Source organism: Corvus moneduloides, chromosome 8, assembly GCF_009650955.1.
Source record: "Corvus moneduloides isolate bCorMon1 chromosome 8, bCorMon1.pri, whole genome shotgun sequence".
NCBI lineage: Eukaryota > Metazoa > Chordata > Aves > Passeriformes > Corvidae > Corvus > Corvus moneduloides.
Genome location: NC_045483.1, coordinates 28662538 through 28673979, shown reverse-complemented (window position 1 = coordinate 28673979; position 11442 = coordinate 28662538). Strand labels below are relative to the sequence as shown.

Genomic DNA, 11442 nt, shown 5'->3' with positions numbered 1-11442 from the left:
CATTACAACAACAGGAACACCTACGCAACCCACAAACAAACAACAAAAATCCCAACCTTATAATCCCCCCAAATCTTCATATGCCACATGTATCACACCAACCTTAAAAACAAACATGCAAAGGAAAGCCAGAGAAACACTGCGCATTTTTCTCTTCCTGGCCAAGATCAAGAAAAGGCATTTCAAACACTTGAGAGTGAAACTAAAAATCTACCTAAAGACAACAACAAAACATTTTAATTTCAAGGTTTTCTGACAGGCCTATTATGTGCCCTATTACTCAAAAGTGCTTTAGATTTTTCAGCCAGATCAATTCACTTACACAGGACGATTCTCTGTGCTTTTAAAATTAGTGCACTTTGAACAACAGCCACAGTACAGCAAACAGATTCAAAAAATTATTCCTTCCTTATCCCACTGAAAGCAGCAACATCACCTTTGTGTTTAAACACTAATGTAATATTTTAAAAATCTATTCTATGAGGAGCTGCAGAAATTATTGAACTAAATTAACTAAAGAGGACTGAAACGTACAAACAACATTAGCATTAATAGAATATAAGCAATATTTACTGCAGTTTATTTCATGGCCTCTGCATTAATAGTCCTTGAAAAGCACTTTCTCTCCTCTACACACAGCATTAGGAGTGAAATAATAGCTGTTTACAGTGCTGAAAGGCTTCTGTACTGCTTTTACTTTTGAACAGTTGGATTTTTCCATGGGATTTAAGGTCTCTGTGGCCCATAAAGGTGGGCTATACAGGATATCTAATAGAGGACACAGGTAAACATTAAGTATTTGAAGATTCAGTCTATCTGAAATATTGTGCATTTGTGAATTCTGACAGGGTACATCTCTTTCTATATTATGTATTATACCACAACAGAGACCAAAGACCCCATGGCATGAAGCTCTGCTCAAAGACAGAGCAAAATGGCAAGTACTTAAGGTATTTCAGGTAATAATTGTGGTTTAAAATCCTCTTTTCAGTATTGCCTCCTGGCAGAAGGATGCAAAACTTGTCTGAAGTTTTCCAATTATTAAGATGAAAACGTATTCAAACTAATGAAACTTATCAAATTTAAAAAAAAACCCAAACAAACCCCAAACCAAAAAACCCACCTTCCATAAATATTGGGGTAAGGGTTTGAATTAACAATCCAAAGCAGTGAAACGGCTTGGAAATCTCAATCCATGCCTCTGATGTGACATGCACAAGATAATGTTGAGCTGACATCTGCTTTGACCAGGAACTATCCAAGGGGCTCTGTAGAGTTAAGCTTATAAATCCCATAGAAACTTAATAGTTGGGAGATTTTAAATGCCTTAGACTCCATTATAGCACTAACCTTTACCTTTTTTTTTTCTTGGCTGTCAGAAGACTTGAACTATTTCTTTCTAGTGCTTGAAAAAACAAAGGCAAGTGACATCTAAACATAATCAACATGTGCCAGCATTCAATCTCTCAATAATGACTTAATAAGCCCATCATAACTAAAGCCAGGTAATTTAATGCTAATTATTTCCAATTAACTGCTCCTTTTAAAAACAAAAGCAAAGCAAAATTTTAATGTTTCTTTATCAACTACAAATACTTCTAATTTGCAAATCAGAGTAATAATTTTGATTTTTGCTGGTGTTTATATAATTGACCATCTCATTTAAAACCAAAATCCTATACAATTCCTAACTAGATAAACTAGAGACCCTCAGTTCCAGTGTAAGCTTTGATCAAATCTCAACTTTAGAAAATTTCAAATAATATATTCCAGTGCAAAAAACATCCAGAAGCACAGGAAAAGCAGAGTAGGAATTTTTTTTTTTTCCTGGTATTTCTTTTCTTAATATATTGTTATCTTAGCTGTTCATCAAATCCCACATATACAGAAGCTTTTGTCTTTGAGAAAATAAGCACCCCATTGGTGAGGAATAAACTAGAATTTTCCCTTAAAGTTTATGAATTTTTTTTTTTGAACTATCTTAATGTTTGTTCTTAAAACAGCTTGAGGTCAAGCCAGAAAAACAAAGTCCCAGCCACTGACATGAACCCACCAGTCCCAAAGTGTTTGGTGTTGAGCCTATTCCTGCCAAAGGCACCAGTGTACCCTGACAGGTGCTGCTGACTCAGTGTCAGAGTAAAACCAATTCCTGTTGCCCATCCTCAGCCAAACTAAACCTCCAAGATCCCAGGTCAAGAGAGATGTAATTCCTGGCTGCTGGCACTGTGCCTCATGCCTTGCTCCCCCCAGGCTCACTGCTGGCCACATTTGTCTGCTCCACCATGGCTGTATCTCTCACTCCCTGCTCATGCATTAGTCCTGCTCAGCTCTGCCTCCACCCCTGTGTGACAGCATTCCCCAAATCCCCTCCCTTCCCTCTCCCCGCAGGACCTCTGCAACCTTCTGCAATTCTTCCCTGAAAAGCAGAGAAGGGTTTGCCTTCAACAATCCACACAGGTAAAGGGATTACGTGATAAAGAGTAATTGTATTGACAGTCTAATTTAACACTTTCCCTTTTGCATGCTTTCGCTGTGTGCTGTTTGAGTTGTTAATAAAAGGTTTAATACACTTTTCATGGCACTTAATACTGTGGAGCTAAGCAGCTTTATACCTAAAGGTCTGGGACTTGCCCAACTGTTTCATATCCAGGCTGGCACTTAAGGATGCTTCTTTTGCAACTTGAGGGCTTTTCATGGCAAAATCCCTATGCCCTAGTGGAAGTTTTGCTCTGGGGCCAAGCAAGTTGTTTACCTGTCCCACATTCTGGTACTGGCTCTCCCTAGTTCTGAGATCTTTCTATCACTGCCTTCCACCACCATTTTCTGGATGTGATATTCCAGCCCTTAGAGGTGTACCTCAATGCCCAAATCCCACTAGGCAGGGCACAGGGAAACCTTCACCTTTGGTGCTCCTACAGATTTGTGGCCAGATACTCCCTCCAATCCAAACCCCTCTTTCTGTGCTCAGGCAGGTGGTCTCCCTGAAACCATGGGACCTTTGCAGGTATTGTCTCAGAATAACTGAAGTCATTGACTGCACCAGCCTTCAGAGCAGCCCAGGGACAATCAGCAGCTGCATTGAGCTGTCAGGAGCCAGAAATGACATGTCTATGGATTAATGACCCGGCTTGTCAGGATGGCATGCATTTGCTGTGTGCAGAAGATGAAACATCTACTTTCCAAAAAGCAGGATTTGCTTTACAATAGACCTCTGCATTGCCCAGAGCACCGACATTTTTCTGTCACTGAACATAAACAAGCTACAGTCTGGAGTAAAATATGGTTTACTAAGTCCCTGAACTGATAGAGCTTCATATTCCTCCGTGGCAGATGTTACAAATACGCAGACAGACAGTGCTTATTGATCCAAATGGTTTGCAGAAACTCCACTTGAAAGCTTATGTTTCTCTGCTTGACATTTTGACATAAATGACGAGACAGAGCTAGGAATACAAATGCACAAGAAGAAACTGTTCTTGTGTTGTAAAAGCACATTCCCCCTGTCAAAGACTTGGGTAAATATTGCACAACTAATCACAGCCCAGAAAGATGTGTGAGCCGACCTACAGACACAGAACAGGAGGGGAAATCAAACAGCACGGACTTAAAACAGCCTGATAGGATCTGCACAGCCCCATACAGCCACTACTTGTTCTCTCCATGTGCCAGGACCAGTCTGACAGCAAGTTCCACCACTTAGAATCACAAGAATTTCAGGAAACCTTTATGTAAATAACGACAGCAGCATCCAGCAACTTGAGTGTTCCCCAGTCCACACTGCATTCGTACTCCAATACAGAATTTTCACCATTTTATTTCCTCACCAGCTCTTGTCAATGGGCCTGCACCCTCAGCACTCCTCTCTGGACACCTGCAGCCCCCTAGCTCTCCCCAAAGTTGTCTCTGATTCCCTTTCCCCAGCAGTTTCCCATCCCAGTGCTGCTCTGGGGGTCCCTTCCCTCCCCTGCTCCCACAGCAAAAGGCAGGAGGTCTCTGGGAAGCCTGCAGCAAACACGGCCTTTAAATGCCACCTCACCCCACTGTAAGCACAGCTGGGGGCTCTACTGCCACCTTAGTGTCTGCTAGACAGGAAGCTAAAAGCTTTCATAACCGAAGCACTCTCCCAAAAAATTGGTTCTCACCATCATCCAAGCTGGCTTTAGAATCAAGCAAAACACTGCAATACATTTTCCTGGCCAGCTCTTAAGTGGCAGCTAAAATGCAGGAACTGCTAAATTTCAACAGCCTGCCCTTGTCAGGAGTGTCTCCTGATATGCTCTCTGCCCCGCAGCAGCAACAGAGCCAGCACTGCAAAGCAGCACCCTCATGGATGGGCAAAACCCACAGCACACACGGACACATTCCACTGCCTCATCCCCAGCAGGACACCCCGGCCCTTCTTCTGGGGGCAATGGGCAGCAACCAGGACCAACCCACTGCTCTGGAATCCTCAGTAATGCCCCAAAATGAAAAAGGGCCTGCAGCTGCAGATAACCTGTAACCATACCCACTACAGCAGACTGAACACCAAACATTTCAGTGTCTGCTTAGATCTACTCGCAATTACCCATCTCAGCACTTCGGTGGGCTGGAATATTTTGCTTCTGGTAAGCATTTAACTTGACAGAATTGCTTCAATATAAATCATATAAAAACACATTAACACATTAAACAAAAGTCTTTCTTTTTTTTTTTTTGCTGCTGATATATAGAAAAAGCTACATAAATCTGGGATCTCTTTTCTTCACAGTTCTTTGTCACAGCATATAGACCTATAGTTCAGTGTAGACCCTGGTGCAGGAAAGCACTCAAGACTTAAGGTAAACTTAAAGCAGCTGAGTAGTCCACAGGGTGTTTGGCCAGCTCACTCACCTGCTTACAATTAGGCACATAATTCATTTGAGATGTGTTTTAACTCCATCAATCCCTTTTGTTCTTTTAGCTGCAATTCTCACCTGAAGTGTCAGACTCTTCTACTTAACCACTTTGGACATAATTTCATCAGGAAACAAATACACACATTTTACAAGATAAAAAGAATTGTAGAAAAAATTCCAGGATGCTTCCTTTCACGACTGAGTGACTTTTTAGAATCAGAGTCTAAAAGCAGACTGATAATTACCCACAGCTATAGGTAATAAACCCTCAGATTCCATCTCCCCTCCCATACAGTTTCAGTTATGGCACCATAACAAAACAGTTAAAAAATTAAATGAAATTTTTTATCTTGAAAACAATTTGGGGACACAATGAGCTGCAATGTGGAGTTTCCACCTAGAAATGCACAGCACAGTCACATATAGCAGATTAGTCAGAAATCAGATTCTGTCCCAGCCAGTCATCCAAGCATTTGAAACTTCGGCAAAAAGAGCAGAGATATTTTTTTTTCTTTTTTGTTCAAGCTTTTTCCTTACCTCTCTGTGTGTATTTATGATTCTGAGGATTTCTCCCCCTCCTTATGTGATATAGAGGCCAAACAGACCTCCTCAAAACTACAGAGCTTTATAACTGCAACAACAGAACTAGTTACTGAAAGATAAGACATCTTTCAAAGAAACCTGTAAAACAATAAATTAAAGAAGACAAAACAAAACAACTTTCTCATAGTTCTACTCTACTACAAGGTGATGTGAAGCTTCTGCCAGCATTAACTGTTTCCAAAGAAAGCTATCAGCTTCAACGGGGATAAAAGTAAGTAATTTAGGCAGTACCCCTGAAAGCACACAGTTAAAAGAAAAACCCAGTTAAAAAAAAAAATCTCTACGAAGACTGAGAGTAAATTCAGGAGAAAACAAAGCTCAGTAAAAATCTGAAGCTTTATACATTACTTGCTTCTCTCAGTGGTTACCTTGCAAGCTTGGAGAACCCACGTGTCTGTTCTGCATCCCTCCAACACCAGAAAAAGCAGCATCCCTCTCTAGGAACCCAAAGGTGTATACAACTCAAAGCATAAAGCCTGAACTCTTCCCCACAGCCAGCGAAGTGAGAGGTTTATGTGGAGCTGATTGAGGCTGATTTGTCCCAGCTGCAGACCTAAACAGTCCTTGGGACTGTCTCCCAGCAAACAGCTCACAGCTGCTTTGGGTGAAAGCACTGATTAAAGCTCATTCTCCCCAGCTGAGCAACAATCAAGCCAAAAAACAGGCACCACCACACAAATAATTTCAACTCTTAAATAATATAACAACTGTTTCTGGTAGAACAAATGCTGTTTTTATTTGTTTCCTAAAAATTAAGAAAAATAATAATTAGCTGAGGCAACTGCTTGTATGATGGAATTGAGGCTTCTCATACAAGTAATACAGCTTTACTAAACATGAGTTGTAACGATCCTTTTCTCCCTCCCCCTTCACCACATGTCAATTTTTACCTTTAATTTTGCTTTTCTTCAGAGTTTTCTTCTGACTTTCTCCTTGCCTTTCCCAGGGCTGCCAAAGGATGTGGTTTCTTTGAGAAATGTACAACAGGGTCCCCCAAATGTGTTAAGATTTATGCCACTCTTTAGCTGCTCACATATAAGTTCAAGTCAGTAAAGGAAAATAAAAGAAAATAACAAGGTCTGAACACTGTCGTTGCTGTACTGCCCCACTAACATGATTTCCTCTGAATGCTCCTCTTGTCACCAACCCAACAGCTTTAAACCTGTCTCAGAGAAGAGATAGTCCTAAATTTGAACAGATTTAAGGAAGAATTTTCTTTCTTTAAGCAATCCCAGCATAAAGTTTAAACTGTAATCCACGTTGCATGCTCAAAATTTTAATAACATTCCTCTTTCTGGTTAATTTTTGAGACGTTTTCCTTTTCAGAGCTACCCCTGAAGACCAGTTTATGGAAAGCAGTGCTCTTGAGCCCATTATTAAGAGCTAAACCTTCACCTGCTGAAACTCAGTATGCTTGACCCATTCCCTGGAGGGAAGCTGATTTACACAGGTGAGAACCCAGGTTTAAGTGGTTTATTCTATCAGCAGACTAAGAAAAAGTGAGCTGTTTTGCTGAGACTTCACCTACAGTGCAGCAATGGTTATCAAAGCAAGGCAGATATGGGGAACTTCACTTTGCAAGACAAGTATTGCACACATGTAGTTGTAACCCAGCATAAAAACATTCTATCAAGTTTCAACTCTGAAATTAAAAAGCACAATTACTCTTTTTTTTCCCATTGCAATAGGAAAACATGACATACTAAGAAATAAGAGCAAGGCATTCTTCAGATCAAAAGCAGATTCCCCATGGAGTGCAAGCAAATAGAAGAAACTGAGTCACATTTTTGTAAGAAAATAATTTCTAAACTAATGGGTTGATAGAACAAGACGCACTAGAAGTGCTGTGCCACAGATGTCACTTTTGTGAAAGCTCATCATCAAAAGAGCACAATAAAAGGAAGGTACATTTCATGTACAATCACCTTTGCAGTGTAAACATCCTGGAGGAGCTGCAATATTTGGGATCATATGTTATTCCCTATTTTAAGTACACTCAGGGGAAGTTCCATTTGAAAATCAAGGGCACAGTTTGGTCTTCAAAGTTTTCAGAAACTTCTGCCGTTTTTCTATTTCAACTTGCCAGATATTAAAGGTGAAGGGTCAAATCTGCAGGTGGTGTAAACAAGCACAGCTCTGTGAAAGCTTTCACCTTATGCTCATTTACATCACATGGAAATTATATTTCTCACTTCTTCTGTGAGTAATTGCACATGAATATATATATGCATGTGTGTGGTGAATACATATTATATAGAAAGTGAATGCTTTGATCCATCAAAAGGAAGATACAAATATAAAACAGCAGACAGAATACGAAAATCATACATTCTGCATTTACTTTGAAAACTGAAAATTATGAGGAAAGAAACATTGCTTATGTTCAAGGAGAACCTGGTGATTTGCTTAAATAATCTAAAACCAAACCACTAGCACATGAAGGATTTAACAGCCTCCTGTCAGGGCTGACAGGCCCAAGCTATGACTTGCTAACTTTTATATAAACAAATAATTACTAGCCAGTGAGAGATCCATTGCAGATTCCTACTTTTGCAGTGTAGACCCTGGTGCAGCAAAGCACTCAAGAGGTAAGGTTATCTTCAAGCAGCTGAGTAGTCCCAGAGTTTGTCGAGCTCATTCACCTGCTTAAAATTAGGCACATATTTAATTTGCGTTTTAATTCTACCACAAATCAGCAATCCACTTCCCCTGTGCATAAAGCAGGTGCTCCCTATAGGGCTCACACACATGCTTAAATACTCCTCTGAGAGAGGGCTGCGTGGGTTGATTCTTCAAGATCCTGCTCATTTTAGATGTAGCCCTGCAAAGCAGCCAAACAGGTGTGTAATATTCTGTGCATGAGAATAAAGGAGATCTGACATTGCTTGTAAGTTAAACCACACTCCCAAACTTTACAGCATGTAGCAAGATTAAGCCAAGAGGAGAACACTGAAGAATGTTTAAGTTAATCCCCCAAATATATTGTATTCACAATTTCTTCCACAAATGCAGGTCCGTTAAAATTACTCAGTACAGTGTTTTAGTCCATAATATGAGAAAGGTCTAAGGAGAAAGCAAAGGTGCCTCAGTAAAAGAAGCTTTCAAGCCCCTGTTCTGGGCTTTGCTGCAGCAAATCAGCAGCATGCTTTGTTTTGTGAGGAACAGCTGGGCAACAGCTCAGGAAACCTCCAACAGGTTTGTGTGCCACAACACATTGCACCCTCGTGGCCACCCAAGCACCTCCTTGCACCTCTGCCTCAGCACGTTCCTCTGCTGCTCCTAAAATCTTAAACTGGTCATGAAATGAGAGATTTTTCCAATGCAAATCTTTGCACTCTTTTGCCAAAGCATCTTTACAGATTCCTGTGTGTGCTTAGACTTTTAGTGCAGATATTTCTGTCATAACTAATACATGTATTTATGGAAGATTTTTTTTTCCTGTGGCCATAGGTTTGTTAGGACAACAAAAAAGAAAAAAATATGACAAAAGAAGAAAAAAAATCCAAAGTTTTTGTGGGCCAAGTCTCTAAATAGCATAAATCTAGTCAGCTTTATTATTCATTTTAATTAGTTTGAAGCAAATAGTGAAATTTGTGCCAAGCTACAAAATTGCCCTGTCTTCATGAGGAACCAGCTTGACAACAGAGACAAATTAATCCCTGTAAGAGTACTCCCTCTGTAAGCTCACCATCAACATTCCTCATTTAAAAAGTAGTAGGCTGAGCATGCTCTTCCATAAGGCTGGTTTTATGTCACAGTTTGACTTTTCCTCCCTACTGCTTAAAGTGGAAATGTAAAAATGTGGGGACTTTAATCACCCCATAAATATATGTGTTGTGTAATTATGCAAATCAAATTAGGAGCAGTGAATGGAATGTTTATTTATCCAAAAACCTGACCCGGATCACCTGCTGACTTTCCTGGGATGTGAATGCATTTTTACCTCTGTTCAAACAGAATTTTTCACCTTAATGTAGACAGTGATTTTGCTGCACCAGGATCTACAGCCTTTTCCAAATAGCGGTGTTCTAATAAAGTGAAGAAATCCAGCTACAAAGGGAAATTACAGCCTAGTACCAGGGATACATTTGAGAAGACACTAAATTATCCCAATCTTGAAAGAGAGTGATGGTCCATGAAGAGGAGGCGGGGGGACAGGGATCCATTATGTTTGGCATTCAAACTTCTGTTTGGGAAGGAAGCAATGTGTTAGATTTTGTTTTGGTTTTTTTCTGCCATATGAAATTGCACTGGTAATATTTGCATGACAAGACATTAAATTAGCTGTATGTGTTGCTCTGTCTTTGTCCTCTGTGTTTCACAGACAAAAGGTTTTGTACAGCCATTTGTACCACGATTATAGACATGGCCATTAAAATGTTCCTCTTTACAAAATCAATGGAAAAAAAAGCAGAGCTGTGCTTATAGTCTTGTCATTCAGGGATATGATGTCAACAGGGAGCACTGCATCCATTATGCAACAAATTCAGTGAAATCTTAAAGAAAGAGATGGCACCAGAGGGCACAGTCACTGCAATGCCATTATCTCCTGCCCTTACAGTTCCTCCTTGCCTCACTCCATTGGTTCCTCCCCATTTTCAGTCATGTACACAAGAAACAAAAAAAAGAGCTGAGCAGTTTTTCTTAAAAGCTTTCCCTTTAACCTAAAACCTGTTCATCAAAGCATTTATATATATAATATATGTCATAATATATATAATATATATTATATATATGTATAACAAAACCCAGAAAGTTAAATTAAAAGAGCCACACAGCACAGCAGACACGTAAAAGCACAATCCAATAATCCTGTGCGTAAATTTAGAAACTGTGTGGAAGTTTAAATCCTTGTTAGATGGAAAACGTTCTCTGTTTATTGTTTGTTGGATTTTAGTTATAATTCACCTTTAAAACATTTTTTACTGCTATGCTAATACCAGCTGTTAAGTTCTCTGAGTGAATTGTCATTTTGGCTATAAAACAGGATTCTGGGGAAAGGAAAGATCTGAGCATGGTGAATTTTTCTAGCAAGAAACAGATAAATTTTTTGCTCTTAAAAAAACCATACCTGTAAGGGAATAAGTGTTGAAATCCATGAAAAAAAAAGAAAAGTATGGCCCTCAGTCCCAGTAACAGGTCTTCTTTGGCACTTGAGAACGACCACAAGTAGTTTGCCTTTTTATTCATATAGAACAAAATTTACAAAGTCATTCATACATTTTTGTTTGTTTTTTGTTTTGTTTTTTACTTACTTCGAAAATTGGGAATATTCAAAATACACTTTTACCCCACTTCATTCTTTCATTATTTACAAGTATATACAAGAAAAACGTAAGAGTTTGTTTCCTTTTTTTTCCTTTTTTTTTTTTCGTTTCTTTTAAATTTTGTATTAAAAATCTCTGCTGGTTGTTTTTACTGTTTGTTTTCGTCATATGGATGTTCCATGTGAGGGCTCCATTGCTTCTGGAATGACTCCCCCCGGCACGGACTGGAATGACATCGGGATCGGGGTTTTCACGGGGCTCTGCCGGAATAGTCCTCCGTTGGGTGACCTGTGTTTGCACTGTATGGAGGGCATGGTGGCTGAGCTGCTCAGTGGCAGCGGCAGGTTGCTGCCCGAGGCAGCTGTCAGTGTCCTGCTGGCACCATGAGCTGTCTGTTCTGGTAAAAAGGTGGTGACAGAAAGTTGCGTGTTCTGGTACTCGCGCACCGGCTCCAGGGTCTGAGCTGGCTGCATGCCACCGATCTCCAGCGCCGAGATCTCGATGGATGCGGGAGAGATCTGCTTGTGGGCTATGTCTTCATCAATTAAACTGTTCATGCGTCTGTGGACCTGCTCCAGATTCACTTCTTTGTCCTAGTGAGGAAGAAACCAGAACAATCAGTCCAAACCCAATCTCCAACCCCGTCTGGTCCCCCTTCCTCTCCTCTGTGTGACCAGAGTTGCTGATCACTCACT

General features: G+C 40.2%; 1 protein-coding gene across 6 annotated transcripts in view; it reads right to left on the bottom strand.

The window, feature by feature from the left end:
• Window positions 1-6194: 6194 nt before the first annotated feature.
• Window positions 6195-11442, bottom strand: part of GRID1 (glutamate ionotropic receptor delta type subunit 1) — a 500801-nt gene continuing 495553 nt past the window's right edge. For 4 of the 6 annotated variants that reach the window (XM_032115777.1, XM_032115779.1, XM_032115780.1 and 1 more), the window contains one exon: window positions 6195-11340. In XM_032115777.1, coding sequence (XP_031971668.1) covers window positions 10912-11340 — 429 coding nt within the window. In that variant the 3' untranslated portion in view covers window positions 6195-10911. The remainder of the gene's footprint in view (window positions 11341-11442) is intronic. The other 2 variants (XM_032115784.1, XM_032115783.1) reach the window with 2 other exon arrangements.